This window comes from Oncorhynchus mykiss, chromosome 25, assembly GCF_013265735.2.
Source record: "Oncorhynchus mykiss isolate Arlee chromosome 25, USDA_OmykA_1.1, whole genome shotgun sequence".
Taxonomy (NCBI): domain Eukaryota; kingdom Metazoa; phylum Chordata; class Actinopteri; order Salmoniformes; family Salmonidae; genus Oncorhynchus; species Oncorhynchus mykiss.
This window is the reverse complement of record NC_048589.1, coordinates 26,605,621-26,626,921: the sequence shown is the minus strand read 5'-3', so window position 1 is coordinate 26,626,921 and position 21,301 is coordinate 26,605,621. Positions and strand designations below refer to the sequence as shown.

At 44.3% G+C, this 21,301-nt stretch overlaps 1 protein-coding gene across 2 annotated transcripts in view; it reads right to left on the bottom strand.

The window, feature by feature from the left end:
- Positions 1-3,756: 3,756 nt before the first annotated feature.
- Positions 3,757-21,301, bottom strand: part of LOC110504217 (potassium channel subfamily K member 10) — a 40,307-nt gene continuing 22,762 nt past the window's right edge. For both annotated transcript variants that reach the window (XM_021583031.2, XM_036962948.1), the window contains exons 2-6: positions 9,771-9,888; positions 8,983-9,143; positions 7,864-8,056; positions 7,206-7,348; positions 3,757-6,524 (exon numbers count right to left, since the gene is read on the bottom strand). In XM_021583031.2, coding sequence (XP_021438706.2) covers positions 5,841-6,524; positions 7,206-7,348; positions 7,864-8,056; positions 8,983-9,143; positions 9,771-9,888 — 1,299 coding nt within the window. In that variant the 3' untranslated portion in view covers positions 3,757-5,840. The remainder of the gene's footprint in view (positions 6,525-7,205; positions 7,349-7,863; positions 8,057-8,982; positions 9,144-9,770; positions 9,889-21,301) is intronic.

Sequence of the window (21,301 nt, the reverse complement as noted above, 5' to 3'; positions counted from 1 at the left end):
CTCCTATTTTGGCTGTAGTGTTGTGGCGCACATCGGTGAGGGTGCACACTTCGTTATTTATCTCTGGTAATGAACATACTATTCTCTTAAACTTACATTTTTATTGTTTATTTACATATTAGGGTACCTGAGGATTGATTAGAACGTTGTTTGACTTGTTTGGACTAAATTTATTGGTAACTTTCGGGATTAATTTGTATGCATTTTGAACGAGGGAAACCGGTGGATTACTGAGTCAAGCGCGCCAACTAAACTGACTTTTTTCGGATATAAAGAAGGACTTTATGCCTGACCTAGCCCAAAGAGGTTTAATATGCTCCCAAAGTATGCCTAACCGTCTGCTTCATGAGCACTACAGCGAGAATGAAGATGACAGAACTAATTAATAGACTACAGGATAAACAAGCATTTTATCAGGGGGCAATCCGGGGAAAAACTGATGATAACATTTGATTGTGCCGTCCAATACATACATCACAATAATACACTATAAACACACAAGACAAACTGTAAACACGGCACATATTTAATGAAAATACACTAGTGTTCATGTAAATACCTCGTAGCGTGGAAATGTTCTATTAGCACCTGGATAAAATTAATCTGCCATTGTACTGTGACGCTCCAACCCAATGCTGTGGAAGGGGTGGATAGTGTTGCCTGTATGTCACCATGACTTCACCATGTGCTCTTGGCAATAGTAGCAACCATGCAAATGATACAGGACATAACCCACAATGCATGAGTAGCACAACATTCACCTCGCAAGGTGATGGATGCGGAGCCTTAACATGCACATGCTCCCACGAATGCAATATCGGTAGCCATGCCATAATGCAACACTGTGTGCAGATAATGAAGCAAGAATATTAGTTAACACCTGAGTGTGTGAGCATCACCACAACACTAAGAGTTGCAGCATAACACATTATAGAACCAGTATGTAGGACATGATAACAAAATGCAACAGAAGGTGAATTAATAGCAGGAGCTAATACATGATACTAGAATGAAGTATACAATATACTAATTAGTATACAGTACAATAGCATATGGAAGAATAATCGTCACTATGCTGTCACTGAATACAACTAGACTACAAGATGGACCGACAGGGAGGGACTACCTATGTAAAATGCATGACACATGATTAAACATGGCTAATGAATACAGGGCCTAAACCTACTGAAGCAGATAAGATGACTAACGTGATTATTTAAGATAGTCTTTGAAGAGGTAGGGTTTCAGACGTTTTCTAAAGATGGGCAGGGTCTTTCTCTCTCTCTCTGCAGCCCCTGGTCTACCCTGGTCCCGTCCCTTCAATGTAATTTACATCGCCCTAATAGAGGAGAAACCGTGAGCAACCGGCACTGCAGCAACTCAGCATGACAACTATAGACTTAATTCTGGTTGACATTAATCATGGACCATTTAACAATGGAGTCACTACCTTTTCGAGAATATGTGGAACAGATAGAGAGGTCTTTTTCCAGCTCCATGATGTGAGTGCAACTGAATTGTCAGGACATGTTTTCAAATGTGTCTCTCATCAAACTGAACTAAATATTTGTGAGGAGTTGTCTGAATCATAATACGTTTAGTGGGTGCTTCTATTTGTCCTAATTGGCAATGTGTTTTTGTTTTGCATATCCCACTCTCCCCGAGACAACCTCACAGCCATGGTCTGCTGTTCAACGGCAACCCCGGAGCAATTAGTGTTAAGTACCTTGCTCAAAGGTACATGGAAATATGTTTTACCTTGTCAGTTTGGGGATTCGAACCAGCGAAGAGCAATTTCTCAAGCAAGAATTTTGCTAGGACTGTCTGGGAATGGGTGGGGAGTGGGGAGGGGAATACTGAAAAGCATATGTTATTGGCAGAGAGGTTTGGAACTCTCTTCTCTTATTGGTCTATTCAATAATGTCACCAGGCAGGCCAAAACTCCATCCCACCAATTCAAACAGCAAAGTACAAATAATTTCAAATTCCTTATATTAAGCAAACCAGATGGCCCATTTTCTTGTTTTTATTTATTTACGGAAAGCCAGGGGCACACTCAAACACTCCGACATAATTTACAAACAAAGTTTGTAAACACATGTGTTTAGTGAGTCTGCCAGATCAAAGGCAGTAGGGATGACCAGGAATGTTCTCTTAATATGTGCATGAATTGGAACCTTTTCCTGTCCTGCTAAGCATTCAAAGTGTAACGAGTACTTTTAGCTGTCATGGAAAATGTATGGAGTAAAAAGTACATTTTAAGGAATGTAGTGAAGTAAAAGTTGCCAAAAATATAAATAGTAAAGTACAGATAGCCCCAAAAATGATTTAAGTAGTACTTTAAAGTATTTTTACTTTCTCAGTGGAAAAGACGATAGGGGGAAAGAGACGAGGGAAGGCAGGCAAGTGGAGGTCGGCTCAAACTTGAAGGCAGCGTCAGCCCCCATCTCTCTCATAACCCAACCACTTCTATTAGATATATCTTATGACTTTCACTCCCTATTCTATTGAGTCTCCTTGATTCATTTAATTTGTGGTCCAGTCAGTAGGTTTTACCCGATCCAGCGCGAAACACCACAAGTGACCCTGTAAGAGAGACACAGTCAGAGCCCTGGGGTATTATGACAGTTATCTAGCTCCTACACAATGTCAGGAGATGTTCTGTCAGTCATTAGTTAAGTAACATTTTGCATTATGTTGCCATTTGTTTAGCATTACGCTGTTTCTTATAACTGGTATCTGTAGATAACTTATTATTTGTTATTTAAAGGTTGAACTCAAAATGGTTCTTGTTGTACATACAAACAAAACACACACAAAATAATATTTTAAATGGTGAGCTAATAAGCTAATTAGTTTCAAACCGTGTGTTTCGTCTCTACTTTTTCTCTTCTCTACTTCCACTACTTTTTGAATGATGAATGACTGCTGAGAAACTAGCAGCCCAGGAAGATTCCCTAAAAACAGAACTCCGTGAGTCTTTGCAAAGTCTTCACACACACTACAGTATACTTACATCAGGCATAGGCTATGATCAGTGGCAATTTTAGCATATACATCTTGGTGGGGCAAACTCCCCAAAAATTGTATAGTTGTATTTTATTTCGAGTTCCCGAGTTTGAGTTGAATGTTTATCCTTTTAATCTTGGAAAAGAGACCCTTAAACCAATACTTGGGCCACACATCCACTCCACTGAATAGCAGGCTGGTGATTGCTTTGCAATAAGCCACTGACTCCATCCAAACCACTCATTGTTGAATTTGCGATTTCCAACTTGTGTATTGTGTATGTACAATGGCCGATGAGCACCGATACATTGTATCTGTCATTTCTCTTATGACAAGGATTTAAAAGGATTTGCCAGTAGATTGTCTACGATTCATGATGGTGACTGCTAGCTTGCTAGCTAATATTTTGAAAGTATGATGTTGACATGATCAGTCTAATCAAAGCTACTGTAGATATATAACATGATTTGAAGTAATTTTACATGTGGACGATGACCTTGAGTCTTCTTGGATGGGCACTTCTAATGTAGCTCTATGGCATTTTTGAGCTCTCCCTGTAGATTTTGTAGTGTCCCAATGAGTGACAGAACATTTAGCAATTCACGGCGCAACTAGAGAACATTAACAACCCCTACGCTGCGTATTTTCCGCTGACTGGCCCACCACCACAGAAAGCACTGGGCTAGGCTGAAACACCTTCATTTCGAATATGCCTTACTCAAGAAAACAAAAAAGAGACCATGCTTGTATGCGGCTTTATTAAATCCAATTTTGTATTTAATTGTTTTGTTTGCAAACTCATATGTGGCATGTATTAATGCTAAACCACCTGCCCTGAATGACAAGTCGCCACTGACTATGATCATATAGGCATCACAATTTCTCCTGGATTTACTTACAGTTCACCCAAGGTCAACAATGTGACCGGAAAGCAAAGCTAAGTGAAACTGTTCTGGAAGTCAAATCTCATAATTTCCTTAATCAGAAATCCAATTATGTTAATCACAGGTTTGGAAATAATGGTGGTTGTGGACTTTAAGAGACACATGGGAATGAAGTCACAGATGATACACTTGATAAGAAACTATTTCACAAAAGTAGCTTAATTTTCTTTAGTGATATTTATTCCCAGAAAGGCACTCACTACATTTGATGCAATGTTTGCACAAATAAATTGTGAACAACAAAAAAGACTGAGCAAAGACAATCCACTCGGGTTCTTAGAAAGGTCATTGTCATGGTAAGCCATTTTTTTAGAGGTTACAAACAGTAGTTATTCATTATCAGAACTACATGCTTTGCAATCTATCCAGTATTGTTGGTTGTGGTTTTGATATGACGAGTGAGCCTACGTCCCTACAGCAACAGCTCCTTCTTTGACTATGCAGAAGACCACAGGGACCAAAGACAGAATTCAATGTTCCAAATACTAATCCAATAATAATTTGTTACATCATGAATTAGAAAAATCTGCTTTAATCCGAATCTCAGCGGGGAGGCTACCTCATTCATACCAGAAAACATTCTGTAATTGTATTTGACAGAGTAAAGTTTGTATAGCCACCATTCAAAAAGTGTTTCTGATTACTAGACCTCCATTCCGTAATAGGGCAAAATAAAAATGAACAAAAAATATAAATAGCAAATTGGAACAAATTGACAAACATTTCATTGAGTAAAACATCAATGAGACAAAGACATAGCAAAAGACCAAAAACATTGATCTGCGAAGTGAATACAGCCATAGGGTAAGTTCCTTCCCTGGTCTGGGTGAATGCAATGCATCGTCTGACTGTGTGAGGGGAAAACACCAACACATACAGTGCACAGCACATTGTGTGGACAAGAAAAATCATATTCCATTTACTGTGAAAGAAAACATTAAACTGCAGGAAACTACAGTACACACATACATACTGTATGCTGTGTAAAATAATTCATCAAATAATCTTGAAGCAAAGAACAAAGTAACAAAATGTCTAACTAATAAATCATTCTTATGATGTACAGAAATGAATTGGGTTCAATGGCCATCAAAACCTCATAAGTATTTTTTAAAATTGTTTTTAAACCCCAGCCCTTAAAATCCCTTCATTTTCTAGATGTTCCACTTCAACAGTACTAAATGTTAATGCAGTACATTTCATTTGTTTGAAATTACAACAGGACATCTGGCCCTGAACTTTAAAGTTTCTATACTTTATATTGACAGCTTTAGAACACCAAATGAGTGTCAAAAGCATACACAATCAGAGGGTTTTGTTATAAAAGATTAGTAGATTATCCTAGGGCTACATTTCATAACCAATGTATCAATAATTGTACACATAATTTCAGTAAATGCACACATTGTATATCGATCCAGTTCCCCCTCAAGTCATATTTGTTCAGCAGCCTGGGCTAAAAATATCTGGTGTGAAATTAATAATAATAAGTAAAGATGTATATAGTTGGTGCAAATCTCATTGGGATGGTGAAACACTAGTTCACTGGGTTACTTGCTAACCTTCAGTTAACAAGGAGAAGATTATCCCACGTTGCGTCTTTTTTGTTGGATATTGTTGGGGGGTGGGGTGGGGCTGGGTAGCAAGTGGGTGTTCTTTAAAAAGGAAAGGAGATTCTGGTAGGTCCAGTACTATCCAAGATAAAATAGGTCTTCACCAAATTAGACCCTAGCCTAGTCTCTTTTCTCTCCACTTTTAGGCAACATTAGTCTTTACATTGCTAGGGCACAGTGATTGATTTTGAACAGAACTGTCCCATTTACTCAGAACAGTCTAAGCATAGAAACAACAGCAAGGCACATTTTGAGACATAAAAAAAGTTCTCTCTCACTCAGTCTCGGTATCTGCACACTCTAGCTGGAACTCAAGCTCTCTTCCTTCCAACATTCTAGCGTTCTCCCTCTCTTTGGCCTGAGCCAGTACAAAACCGTTCAGTTTATTAATGCGCTCGTCTGCGTATTCTAAATTTGTCAAGCTGGTGTTGCCCTTCTTCCTCTCGCCCCTTTCCTCCTCCTTCACCTCCTCCATGTCCTCCTCCCTCTTCTCCATTGCCTCGCAGGCCCTCCGCACATCATCAGGAATGTTACTCTTCAGGTCACGGTTCTTGGGTCTCTTGGTTAGCTTGGTGAGGGAACGGAAGCGGAGGTTGAAGAGCTTATCGTCCTCTGATGAGGCCTGCTGGGTCTGCTCGCTGCCTCTCCGCTGCTCATAACAAAGCTCCCCTGCCCCTCGCAACCTCAAGTTATTCAGCTTGGTGTCAATGCTCTCCTGGGAGGAGGTCTCATAGCAGCCCTGGTCCAGGCTGACAAACAAGGCCCTCTTCTGTGGGGAGAACATGTCCAGCGAGTGGGTCCTCTGCTCCAGGCCCAGCTGCCTGCGCTCCATGCTGCGGATGGTGGCGGCCCGCTGCAACTTGTCGTGGATCTCCACACTCAGCCGCCGACGCGTCTCCCGGAACTCATTCTGCACATTTGCCTTCCACTCAGCAGCATGGACCTTGAACTCCCCCACCTGAAATCACACAAAGATGGAGATTGAGGCATGAGGGTGGGGGGAGGGGGGTGCTTTGGAAATCTAATTGATTGGATCTTGTACAAATTCCCCCTCAGACAAAAGCAAGGCTCCTTCCATAGAAAGTCACTATCACAGTATCCATCCATACTGTACTTACAGATCAATAGCGCAGTAAGCACACTATTCACTCATCAGCCCAAACACTACCCACCGGGCAAAAACTGGTTGAATCAACGTTGTTTTCACGTGATTTCAACAAAAACATTTGATGTGATTTATGTTGAATCAACATGGAATACTGATTGGATTTTAAAACGTCATCAAACAACATAAGGGAATTTCATATGTTTCCCACAACTTTTAACCAACAGTAAACCCGGTGACATGGTGGTTGAATTCACGTTAGTTGAGAACGCAACCAAATGTTAATCAAAACTAGACGTTGAACTGACATCTGTGCCCAGTGGGTAATGGATATCTAACCACTTCTCCCACACAGCTGTCTGTCTGTCTGTCTGTCTATCTCAGTGTCTCAGGGGCTCCAGACAGGGGCATCAACGAGGCATAATAACAAAACAGACACTGAAGGAAGGTAGGGGAGGGAAAGAGTGACCTTTTAGTTTCCACTGCTTTAGATAATGTAATGACAGGCACTGTAATTGAATGAGCAGCACCCACCTCCTCTTTGGTCTTTTTAGAAAGCACTCTGAGCCAGTCTCCGATCATGCTCAGGACCGCAGCGAAGTAGGCCAAACCCACCAGGATCCAGAACCAGACCAGGGGCTTGTACCACTTCATGTACTTGATCTTCCGATCCCCACCTGGGACAACAGTGGAAGAGTTGTTACATTGGATGCCAACTACTGGATTATCTACGTATATATATTGATGCCTGCTACTGCCAAATTATTGTCAACAATGAAAAATGTAGCACATAAAAAAAACGTTTTAATTAAAGCCAGATTAGTAGGACCAGGGAGGCAGAAAGTTTCAGTTTGACAAACACAAAGTTTGTATTTGGGTTTTGAATTCTTTTGGATTAGTCTTTCTCTAATATTCCCCTATATAAGATTGTCTGAGTTATAATTACAGGTAGTCAATTATAGCATCATTATTCACGGGATTATCAAATGCAATGACGACACAACAAAACATAAGTACATAACCTCTTGGGTTGATGGAGACTCCATTAGCTAATTTCATAGAGATAATCTAATGTCACATTACGTGGATTGAATGCAAATGCGAGAAAAGAGAAAACGGTGAGTAGAAACGGAGGACTAAACAAATGTATGTCTAAGGCACAGTACATAAACCTGTTACAACACTATCATACCTGCCACATAGTCCCCGATGCCAATCGTTGTTAGCGTAATGACAACAAAGTAGATAGCATCCAGAGTCGTCCATCCCTCGAAATGTTTGAAAATCACCGCTGGGACACCGACGAAGACTATGCACCCGGCCAGGATGAAGAGTATGGTGGAGGTAACTCTGATTTTGGTCTGGCTTATTTCTTTCTGTTTTTGCTTCAGGACAAAAATGACATTGGTCAGAGGTGAACGGTAAGTCAACAAGAACTCAAAAGATAAAACTGTTTACTAAATAGATATTAACTACATTTCTCGCTGAAAGACACAGTATGTTTGAAGATAATTAGTTTAGTCAATGCATCAATATCTATTCGACAAATCACTCCAGAGACCAAAGGGAAAAGCATCCAAAACCACTCTCCATTAATCCAGTAGGAAAAGCCTGATTCCCAAATTCCCCCTTTGTCACATAAACTCAGTGTAGGAGTGCTGATTTAGGATCAGTTTTAGCTTTTAGATCACAATAAATATGATTATATGGACAGAGATCAGCAGTCCTACTCTGAGACATTTGATACATACAGCCTGCTTACAGAATCTCAATCAGGTCCTGGCCTTCTACCTTCTCAGCCTCCCTACTCCATCAAACACCTCTGCCCTCACTACAAAGAGCACATCGTAATCTCAGCCTCAGCTAGACTGACTCATGTGTTAACTCCTTGGGGGGGGGGAATCCATTCACTGAGCCTGGCCTAATACCTGGATAACAGACGTATAGCCTTTACAGGGATGACTGTATCAAAGCCATTGTGCCGTTTACAGTGAATAAGGTCATTATGGGGTGGAGGTAATATGCTTGGTTTTCACTGTGGGAAGCATATTGCCTCTTTAGAGTCAATGGAACATTTTATGTTATTATAGTTACTGTTCGCTTACATAGCAGGCGCCAAATACTCATTTTCAAATACCCTTTTCTTCACCAAATAATTCATCAAACATGGTGTGTCTAAATTAATTTAACAGTCTGATCGAAAGTAGCTTATAGTTAACTTGAAATCACCTCTTAAAGCATCATGTGCTCATCTGCAGTTTCAGTAAATCCCCATGTACATGACATTAAATTCTCAAGTAATCCAACTTACCCTGTATATCTTCTCCACCCTCAAGACGCTCTTGACAAATATGGTCCCCAGCTGGTCTCCAATGCCAGCCAGGAGGAACCCAAACAGTGGGATGCCAAATAAGGCGTACAGGATGCAGAAGATCTTCCCTCCCTCCGTACTGGGAGCTATGTTCCCGTAACCTGTCACAGTGGTGTTTTGTTATGCAAGGCCTGTGTTATGTTCCAGGAGTTGGAGGTTAGAGGTGAGGAAATAATCAGGTTGGACTCTGAGAACATGACATTAATTACAACCTGCAGTGAATGGAGAGATTGAACATGGGCGTGGATGACTAGACTGAACCAGCACGGTGGGATGTTTGTCCCTATCCACAGTGAGAGAAGCAGAGTAATTGTGTAAACAGATTAAATGGTATTCATATGTTCTGCTAAAAACACACCCTAGTGACACTGTTCCTTCCCACCTACTGATAGAAAGCTATTATCATCAGTAAATTATGTACTGTGAAGACACGCTGTGAGACTTGAACAGTAAACACACACACACACACACACACACATTAGCATGAAGTACATCCTGTGAACGATGCATTATTTTTTCCAGTCTTTCTTTTATCCATTTCCCTGCTAGCACACATTGCATTACAGTTGTGTAACGTTGACAGAGCTCCTCTTGAGGTACATTGAGTCACAGCACCTGTAGGATACCTCATAGCCTACACGTCAAAGTAGACTAGTGCTATTGCTTTATTGTACTCAGTTAATCAGAGGAGCGAGTCACGCGTTAATAGGTTTGGTGGTGGAGGATACCTATCGTTGTAATCACGGTCCCAGCAAAGAAGAAGGCACTTCCCAGGTCCCAGTGACTGGAGTTGTAAGATGTGTCTCCGATCGGACTGACTCCTGCACTGACAGCATCTATGGCATGCTGGGAAAGAGGAAGAGAGAAACAGACAGAGCTAGTTATCTTAACTGGTTCATAGCATACAGTTCAACGTGAAGTTTATCTACTTAAACATACAAATGAAGAACAAAATTAACCCAGAACTATACACAGTTGGTTGATATCTTAGCACCAATGGATAACCAGTTGTCTTTCAACACATGCTAGACAGTAAAGAGGACAGTACCAAAAAACACCTCAGATGATGTAAAGACAAAACCATAGGCCTAACATGTGTCTGACTGCATTTAATAGCCAATATAAACTCATCATACACACCATGCCATTGGTTATTTAATGTATGTGAGAGCAGATGACTGATGACTGATGACTCTCTCTTCAGGTGAACCTGGAAGGTCACCAATGGTGGGAGAACAGAGGAAGTGATGGGACAGAGGGAGGGAAGAATGGATGGAAGGGAGAGGCTGTGAAGCAGGACAGGGTGTGGTGGTGATCAGTGTTCTCCACAGTCCACATGGTTAGCTGTGTGCTTGTGGCGTGCAAGGCATGCAGTAGCAGGGGTCTGGCCAGGTGTGTGAGACTCAGAGTCAGCCAATCTAAAGGGTTGGGTAAACACTGTTAGGGTACATCCCTAAGGATCTGGTGGGGAGGGATCACTTCCTTTGTAATGATTACTATCAGGACATCATGGGCTTTGTTTATACTGAGTGTTGAATGAAAGATGGCTGCATGCCAAACAGCTGATTAGTACATAATATCTTGTGTAGTGTGTACATGAACAAAGGAACGTTTCACAGTCAATACTCACACCATACAACTCCATTCTTAGCACATCCTTACATGAATGCCAACTTCTTTTACTACAAAGACTGTTAAAATGTCTGGTGGTTTGTTGTGCATGTGTGGCCTTGCTAAAAATACTAGTGTTTGTTCCACTTCCTTTGGTATTTCATCCTACACGCACAGAACTTCTGTGAAAACTGTCACCTACCAGAAGACTTATCTCTTCGGTCTTATTTGGTCTTTTCTGCTTCTTTTTAAAAATCTCAGGCTCGGCCACCGAGGCAGGGCATTAACATTAAAGAACTGTAGTCTCCTATTGCCTCGCACACTCACCGAAGACTCTCCTTAATCTGTACTCTAGTCTCCAAAAATGCAGTACAATATCACATTTTTTCTCCATCATATAATCACAATGTTTATGTGCGGTATACAATAAGGACTTATTGTATAAATTGAAAATGAATTAATATTTCCCTGAGGACCTTTAATTAGGGATAGGGGGCAGTCTTCGGAAGTTTGGATGAATGAGGTGCCCAGATTAAAATGCCTGTTACTCAGGCCCAGAAGCTAGGATATGCATATTGGTAGCATTGGATAGAAAACACTCCAAAGTTTCCAAAACTGTTAAAATAATGTCTGTGAGTATAACAGAACTGATATAGCAGGTGAAAACCTGAGGATAATCTTACATTTTTACATATTAGGGTACCTGAGGATTGATTAGAAACGTTGTTTGACTTGTTTGGACGAAGTTTATTGGTAACTTCTGGGAAACCGGTGGATTACTGAGTCAAGCGCGCCAACTAAACTGACTTTTTAGGGATATAAAGAAGGACTTTATCGAACAAAAGGACCATTTGTTATGTAGCTGGGACCCTTGTGATTGCAAACAGAGGAACATATTCAAAGGTAAGTGATTGATTTTATCGCTATTTCTGACTCCGTGACGCCTCTGCTTGGCTGGAAAATGTTGGTAATGCTTTAATTTTATCGCTATTTCTGACTTCCGTGACGCCTCTGCTTGGGTGGTGTGCTTTCACAGTAAAGCCTTTTTTAAATCTGACAAAGCGGCTGGATTAACAATAAATTAAGCTTTTAAACAATGTAAGACTTGTATTTTCATGAATGTTTAATATTACAAATTTTGTATTTTGAATTTCGCGCTCAGCAATTTCACCGGATGTTGGCCAGGTGGGACGCTAGAATAGAATGAACGGCAGTTCTGCTGAAGTAGAGCCATTTCAGGGGAGTGAATCGTGGATTAGAATGAACATTCAAATTAAATTGCCTCAGCACTTCTGTAGCCTTCTTGATGGGAATATACAAATACAAGATCAAGACACACCTGCTTAGTGAACACCTCCTCACTTGTCCTTCATGCTGTCAAGTGGTGGTGATGTGTACTCCCTTATGAAATATGGATATATCTACCCTCCTGTCACATATATGGAGCGAGATGGACTGAACCGCATATCTTCAGCAAAGGAGCATCCCTTCCATCCATGGTCCACTACCCAAAGGACAGCCAGCCAACTTGACACAACTGTGGGAAGCATTGGAGTCAACATGGCCAGCATCCCTGTGAAAGGCTTTTGATATCTTCCAAGCCCCGACAACTTGAGGCTGTTCTAAGGGCAAAGGAGGGGGGTGGGGGGTACAACTTAATATTAGGAAGGTCCTCCTAATGTTGGTATTAAAAAGTAAGACATCAAGTACGACGTGTGTATCTAATTGGGCTGATTTCAGTATTAAAAACAGCCATCATCTTTTTATTTTATAAACCTGATTACCTGGATTGGTTGAATATGGCTGTCGGTTTTGATAGCATGATAGAACATGCTGTTTTCAGGCATATGTGTACTGTTTTCCAATGAATCTGGAAATCACCTATACAGTTAACTGCTAAAAGAAAGGAAACAACATAAAGTGTCTTAATAGGAGGCTTATGGTATTGTTTTCATGCTCATCAACCCATTCAGTGACCACTCGTTCCCTGTGGATGGGGGCATTGTCATCCAATGGGGGCATAGGCATGGAAGCCAAAATAATGGCCTGCCCAGCATTTTATACATCACACTTATCATGATGGGTTGTAAATTGCTTAATTAAATCAGGAAACACACCTGTGGTTGGTGGCAAATGTTTTACTTTTAAACTTGGACAAAACAGATATGCTAGTTCTAGGTCCCAAGAAACAAAGAAATCTGCTGTTTGATCTGACAAATAATCGTAATGGTTGTACAGTCGTCTCAAATAAAACTGTGAAGGACCTTGTGTTACTATATCTCTCTCTTCATTACTCAATGCCCAGGTTTACCTCCAATGTACTCACATCCTACCTTACCTTTGTCTGTACACTATGCCTTGAATCTATGCTATCGTGCCCAGAAACCTGCTCCTTTTACTCTCTTTCCGAACGTGCTAGATGGCCAGTTCGTATAGTCTTAAGCTGTACCCTTATCCTACTTCTCCTCTGTTCCTCTGGTGATGTGGAGGTTAATCCAGGTCCTGCAGTGCCTAGCTCCACTCCCACCCCACAGGTGCTCTCATTTGTTGACTTCTGTAAACGCAAAAGCCTTGGTTTCATGCATGTTAACATTAGAAGCCTACTCCCTAAGTTTGTTTTACTCACTGCTTTAGCACACTCTGCCAACCCAGAAGCTTAGCCGTGTCTGAATCCTGGCTTAGGAAAACCACCAAAAACCGTGAAATCGCCATTGCTAACTATAACGTTTTCCGCCAAGATAGAACTGCCAAAGGGGGCGGTGTTGCAATCTACTGCAAAGATAGCATGCAGAGTTCTGTATTACTATCTAAGTCTGTACCCAAACAATTTGAGCTTATACTTCTAAAAATTCACCTTTCCAGAAACAACTCTCTCACTGTTGCCGCTTGCTATAGACCTCCCTCTGCCCCAGCTGTGCCCTCGATACCATATGTGAATTGATTGCCCCCCATCTATCTTCTGAGCTCGTGCTACTAGGTGACCTAAACTGCGACATGCTTAGCACCCCGGCCATGCTACAAACTAAGCTTGAGGCCCTCAATCTCACACAAATTATCAATGAACCTACCAGGTACAACCCCAAATCAGTAAACACGGGCACCCTCATAGATGTCATCCTAACTAATTCGCCCTCCAAATACACCTCTGCTGTTTTCAATTAAGATCTCAGCGATCACTGCCTCATTGCCTGCATCCGTAATGGGTCTGCGACCAAACGACCACGCCTCATCCCTGTCAAACGCTCCCTGAAACACTTCTGCGAGCAGGCCTTTCTAATTGACCTGGCCGGGGTACCCTGGAATGACATTGACCTCATCCCATCAGTAGATGATGCCTGGCTATTCTTTAAAAGTGCATTCCTCACCATCTTAAATAAGCATGCCCCTCTCAAAAAATGTAGAACTAGGAATAGATATAGTCCTTGGTTCACTCCAGACCTGTCTGCCCTTGACCAGCACAAAAACATCCTGTGGCGTTCTGCATTAGCATTGAATAGCCCCCGTGATATGCAACTTTTCAGAGAAGTTAGGAACAAATATACACAGGCAGTTAGAAAAGCTAAGGCAAGCTTTTTCAAACAGAAATTTGCCTCCTGTAGTACCAACTCAAAAAAGTTCTGGGACACTGTAAAGTCCATGGAGAATAAGAGCACCTCCTCCCAGCTGCCCACTGCTCTGAGGCTAGGAAACACTGTCACCACCGATAAATCCACTATAATTGATCATTTCAATAAGCATTTCTCTATGGATGGCCATGCTTTCCACATGGCTAACCCTACCCCGGTCAACTGCCCGGCACCCTCCACAGCAACCCGCCAAAGCCCCCACCATTTCTCCTTTACCCAAATCCAGATAGCTAGTGTTCTGAAAGAGCTGCAAAAATCGGGACCCCTACAAATCAAGATTGTTAGACAATCTGGACCCTCTCTTTCTAAAATGATCTGCCGAAATTGTTGCCACCCCTATAACTAGCCTGTTTAACCTCTCTTTCGTATCGTCTGAGATTCCCAAAGATTGGAAAGCTGCCGCGGTCATCTCCCTCTTCAAAGGGGGTGACACTCTAGACCCAAACTGCTACAGACTGCTATCTATCCTACCCTGCCTTTCTAAGGTCTTCGAAAGCCAAGTTAACAAACAGATTACTGACCATTTCGAATCCCACCATACCTTCTCCGCTATGCAATCTGGTTTCAGAGCTGGTCATGGGTGCACCTCAGCCACGCTCAAGGTTCTAAACAACATCATAACCGCCATCGATAAGAGACATTACTGTGCAGCCGTATTCTTCGACCTGGCCAAAGCTTTCGACTCTGTCAATCACAACATTCTTATTGGCAGACTCGACAGCCTTGGTTTCTCAAATGATTGCCTCGCCTGGTTTACCAACTACATCTCTGTTAAAGTTCAGTGTGTCAAATCGGAGGGCCTGTTGTCCGGACCTCTGACAGTCTCTATGGGTGTGCCACAAGGTTCAATTCTCGGGCCGACTCTCTTTTCTGTATACATCAATGATGTTGCTCTTGCTGCTGGTGATTCTCTGATCCACCTCTACGCAGATGACACCATTCTGTATACTTCTGGCCCCTCCTTGGACACTGTGTTAACTAACCTCCAGACGAGCTTCAATGACATACAACTCTCCTTCCGTAGCCTCCAACTGCTCTTAAACGCAAGTAAAACTAAATGCATGCTTTTCAATCGATCACTGCCCGCACCTGCTCGCCCGTCCAGCATCACTATTCTGGACGGCTCTGACTTAGAATACGTGGACAACTACAAATACCTGGGTGTCTGGTTAGACTGTAAACTCTCCTTCCAGACTCACATTAAGCATCTCCAATCCAAAATTAAATCTAGAATCGGCTTCCTATATCGCAACAAAGCATCCTTCACTCATGATGCCAAACATACCCTCGTAAAACTGACCATCCTACCAATCCTCTGTGATGTCATCTATAAAATATCCTCCAACACTCTACTCAACAAACTGGATGCAGTCTATCACAGTGCCATCCGTTTTGTCACCAAAGCCCCATACACTACCCACCATTGCAACCTGTACGCTCTCGTTGGTTGGCCTTCGCTTCATACTCTTCGCAAAATTCACTGGCTACAGGTTATCTACAAGTCTCTGCTAGGTAAAGCCCCGCCTTATCTCAGCTCACTGGTCACCATAGCAGCACCCACTCGTAGCACGCACTCCAGCAGGTATATCTCACTGGTCACCCCCAAAGCCAATTCCTCCTTTGGTCGTCTTTACTTCCAGTTCTCTGCTGCCCATGACTGTAACGAATTGCAAAAACCTCTGAAGCTATAAACTCACATCTCCCTCACTAGCTTTAAGCACCAGCTGTCAGAGCAGCTTACAGATCACTGCACCTGTACATAGCCCATCTATCTACCTACCTCATCCCCATACTGGTATTTATTTATTTTGCTCCTTTGCACCCCAGTATCTCTACCTGCACATTCATCTTCTGCCGATCTACCATTCCAGTGTTTAATTGCTATATTGTAATTACTTCGCCACCATGGCCTATTTATTTCCTTAACTTACCTCATTTGCACTCACTGTATACAGTTTTTGTTTTCTTTTGTTCTACTGTATGTTTTGTTTATTCCATGTGTAACTCTGTGTTGTTGTATGTGTCGAATTGCTACGCTTTATCTTGGCCAGGTCACAGTTGCAAATGAGAACTAGCCTACCTGGTTAAATAAAGGTGAAATAAATAAATTAAATAAATTACTCTGGAACCTGATCGGTCAGCTATTTTCCATCTTCGTAACACTGCAAAAATTCGGAACCGTTTTGTCCAAAAATGCTTTTGTCACTTCTAGATTAGACTACTGCAATTCTCTACTCTCTGGCTACCCAGATAAAGCACAAAATAAGTTTCCGTTAGTGCTAAATATGGCTGCTAGAATCTTAAATAGAACCAAAAAATGTAATCATATTACTCCTGTCATGTATTGTCATGTTGTGTCTTGTTTCTGTCCTTTCTCTTCACCCTGTCTCCCTCTGCTGGTCGTACTAGGTTACCTTTTCTTCCTCTCTTTCCCCCAGCTGTTCCTTGTCTTCTCTGACTACCTCGTTCACCCCTTTTCCCACCTGTTCCCTTTTTCCCTCTGATTAGGTCTCTATATCTCTCTCTGTTTCTGCTCCTGTCTTTGTCGGATTCTCGTTTGTGTTACTCATGCCTGAACCAGACTATCGTCGTGTTTGCTGCAACCTTGTCCTGTCCTGTCGGAATCTGCATGTTCATCTAACCTTGTCCTGTCCTGTCGGAATCTGCCTGTCCATCTGAGCCTACGTGTGTTTCGTCATTAAAGAAACTCTGTTTTGTTAATTTGCTTTTGGGTCCTCATTCACGCACCTGACAGAAGAATCCGACCAAGAATGGACCCAGCGACTTCGGATCCTCTCCACTCAGCCGTCGAGATCCAGGGAGCGATGCTAGGCAGACACGAGCAGGAATTGTCTGCTGCTCGACATGCCGTTGAGACCCTGGCCACCCAAGTCTCCAACCTCACAGAACAGGTTCACCATCTCAGCCTCGATCCACCGGCCACTTCCAGGGCTTTCGAATCTCCGGAGCCCAGAATCAATAACCCGCCGTGTTACTCTGGGGAGCCCACTGAATGCCGCTCGTTCCTCACCCAGTGTGATATTGTGTTTTCTCTCCAGCCCAACACTTACTCCAGGAGCACTGCTCGTATCGCCTACGTCATATCTCTCCTTACTGGACGGGCTCGTGAGTGGGGCACGGCAATCTGGGAGGCAAGGGCTGAGTGTACTAACCAGTATCAGGACTTTAAGGAGGAGATGATACGGGTTTTTGATCGATCTGTTTTTGGGGAGGAGGCTTCCAGGGTCCTGTCTTCCCTATGTCAAGGTAATCAATCCATAACAGACTACTCTATTGAGTTTCGCACTCTTGCTGCCTCCAGTGGCTGGAACGAGCCGGCTTTGCTCGCTCGTTTTCTGGAGGGTCTCCGCGCAGAGGTAAAGGATGAGATTCTCTCCCGGGAGGTTCCTTCCAGCGTGGATTCCTTGATTGAACTCGCTATTCGCATTGAGCGACGGGTTGATCTTCGTCACCGAGCTCGTGGAAAGGAGCTCGCGTTCTCCGTTGCCCACCTCTCCGCATCACTACCATCTTCCTCTGCCGGCTCGGGTGCTGAGCCTATGCAGCTGGGAGGTATCCGCATCTCGACTAAAGAGAGGGAACGGAGAATCACCAACCGCCTCTGTCTCTATTGCGGTTCCGCTGGTCATTTTGTCACTTCATGTCCAGTAAAAGCCAGAGCTCATCAGTAAGCGGAGGGCTACTGGTGAGCGCTACTACTCCTGTCTCTCCTTCAAGATCCTGCACTACCTTGTCGGTCCATCTACGCTGGACCGGTTCGTCAGCTTCCTGCAGTGCCTTGATAGACTCTGGGGCGGAGGGCTGTTTTATGGACGAGACCTGGGCTCGGGAACATGACATTCCTCTCAGACAGTTAAGGGAGTCCACGGCCTTGTTCGCCTTGGATGGTAGTCCTCTCCCCAGGATTCAGCGTGAGACGCTACCTTTAACCCTCACTGTCTCTGGTAATCATAGCGAAACCATTTCTTTTTAAATTTTTCGTTCACCTTTTACACCTGTTGTTTTGGGCCATCCCTGGCTAGTTTGTCATAATCCTTCTATTAATTGGTCTAGTAATTCTATCCTCTCCTGGAACGTCTCTTGTCATGTGAAATGTTTAATGTCTGCTATCCCTCCTGTTTCCTCTGTCTCTTCTTCACAGGAGGAGCCTGGTGATTTGACAGGGGTGCCGGAGGAATATCACGATCTGCGCACGGTGTTCAGTCGGTCCAGGGCCACCTCTCTTCCTCCACACCGGTCGTATGATTGTAGTATTGATCTCCTTCCGGGAACCACTCCCCCCCGGGGTAGACTATACTCTCTGTCGGCTCCCGAACGTAAGGCTCTCGAAGATTATTTGTCTGTAGCTCTTGCCGCCGGTACCATAGTCCCCTCCTCCTCTCCCGCCGGAGCGGGGGTTTTTTTTGTTAAGAAGAAGGACGGGTCCCTGCGCCCCTGCATAGATTATCGAGGGCTGAATGACATAACAATGAAGAATCGTTATCCGCTTCCTCTTATGTCTTCAGCTTTCGAGATCCTGCAGGGAGCCAGGTTTTTCACTAAGTTGGACCTTCGTAACGCTTACCATCTCGTGCGCATCAGGGAGGGGGACGAGTGGAAGACGGCGTTTAACACTCCGTTAGGGCACTTTGAATACCGGGTTCTTCCTTTCGGCCTCGCTAACGCTCCAGCTGTCTTTCAGGCATTAGTCAATGATGTCCTGAGAGACATGCTGAACATCTTTGTTTTCGTTTACCTTGACGATATCCTGATTTTTTTCACCGTCACTCCAGATTCATGTTCAGCACGTTCGACGTGTCCTCCAGCGCCTTTTAGAGAATTGTCTTTTTGTGAAGGCTGAGAAGTGCACTTTTCATGCCTCCTCCGTCACATTTCTCGGTTCTGTTATTTCCGCTGAAGGCATTAAGATGGATCCCGCTAAGGTCCAAGCTGTCATTGATTGGCCCGTCCCTAAGTCACGCGTCGAGCTGCAGCGCTTTCTCGGCTTCGCGAACTTCTATCGTCGTTTCATCCGTAATTTCGGTCAGGTGGCAGCTCCTCTCACAGCCCTTACTTCTGTCAAGACGTGCTTTAAGTGGTCCGTTTCCGCCCAGGGAGCTTTTGATCTCCTCAAGAATCGTTTTACATCCGCACCTATCCTTGTTACACCTGACGTCTCTAGACAGTTCGTTGTCGAGGTTGACGCGTCAGAGGTGGGCGTGGGAGCCATTCTTTCTCAGCGCTCCCTCTCTGACGACAAGGTCCACCCTTGCGCGTATTTTTCTCATCGCCTGTCGCCGTCGGAACGTAACTATGATGTGGGAAACCGCGAACTGCTCGCCATCCGCTTAGCCCTAGGCGAATGGCGACAGTGGTTGGAGGGGGCGACCGTTCCTTTTGTCGTTTGGACCGACCATAGGAACCTTGAGTACATCCGTTCTGCCAAACGACTTAATGCGCGTCAGGCGCGCTGGGCGCTGTTTTTCGCTCGTTTCGAGTTCGTGATTTCTTATCGTCCGGGCTCTAAGAACACCAAGCCTGATGCTTTATCTCGTCTCTTCAGTTCTTCAGTAGCCTCCACTGACCCCGAGGGGATTCTCCCTGAGGGGCGTGTTGTCGGGTTGACTGTCTGGGGAATTGAGAGGCAGGTAAAGCAAGCGCTCACTCACACTCCGTCGCCGCGCGCTTGTCCTAGGAACCTTCTTTTCGTTCCCGTTCCTACTCGTCTGGCCGTTCTTCAGTGGGCTCACTCTGCCAAGTTAGCCGGCCACCCTGGCGTTCGGGGTACGCTTGCTTCCATTCGCCAGCGTTTTTGGTGGCCCACCCGGGAGCATGACACGCGTTGTTTCGTGGCTGCTTGTTCGGTCTGCGCGCAGACTAAGTCCGGTAACTCCCCTCCTGCCGGCCGTCTCAGGCCGCTTCCCATTCCCTCTCGACCGTGGTCTCACATCGCCTTAGATTTTGTCACCGGACTGCCTTCGTCAGCGGGGAAGACTGTTATTCTTACGGTTGTCGATAGGTTCTCCGAGGCGGCTCATTTTATTCCCCTTGCTAAGCTTCCTTCTGCTAAAGAGACGGCACAAATCATCATCGAGAATGTTTTCAGAATTCATGGCCTTCCGTCAGACGTCGTTTCGGACAGAGGTCCGCAATTCACGTCTCAATTTTGGAGGGAGTTTTGCCGTTTGATTGGGGCTTCCGTCAGTCTCTCTTCCGGCTTTCACCCCCAGTCTAACGGTCAAGCAGAACGGGCCAATCAGACTATTGGTCGCATCTTACGCAGTCTTTCTTTTCGCAACCCTGCGTCTTGGTCAGAACAGCTCCCCTGGGCAGAATACGCCCACAACTCGCTTCCTTCGTCTGCGACCGGGCTATCTCCTTTTCAGAGTAGCCTCGGGTACCAGCCTCCGCTGTTCTCATCTCAGTTCGCCGAGTCCAGCGTCCCCTCCGCTCAGGCTTTTGTCCAACGTTGCGAGCGCACCTGGAAGAGGGTCAGGTCTGCACTTTGCCGTTATAGGGCGCAGACTGTGAGAGCTGCTAATAAGCGTAGAACTAAGAGTCCTAGATATTGTCGCGGTCAGAGAGTTTGGCTCTCCACTCAGAACCTTCCCCTTAAGACAGCTTCTCGCAAGTTGACCCCGCGGTTCATTGGTCCGTTCCGTATTTCTCAGATCATTAATCCTGTCGCAGTGCGACTTCTTCTTCCGCGATATCTTCGTCGCGTCCACCCGGTCTTCCATGTCTCCTGTGTTAAGCCCGTTCTTCGCGCCCCCGCTCTTCTTCCCCCCCCCCCCCCATCCTTGTCGAGGGCGCACCTATCTACAGGGTCCGTAAGATTTTGGACATGCGTCCTCGGGGCCGTGGTCATCAGTACCTAGTGGATTGGGAGGGGTACGGTCCTGAGGAGAGGAGTTGGGTTCCCTCTCGGGACGTGATGGACCGTTCGCTGATCGATGATTTCCTCCGTTGCCGCCAGGTTTCCTCCTCGAGTGCGCCAGGAGGCGCTCGGTGAGTGGGGGGGT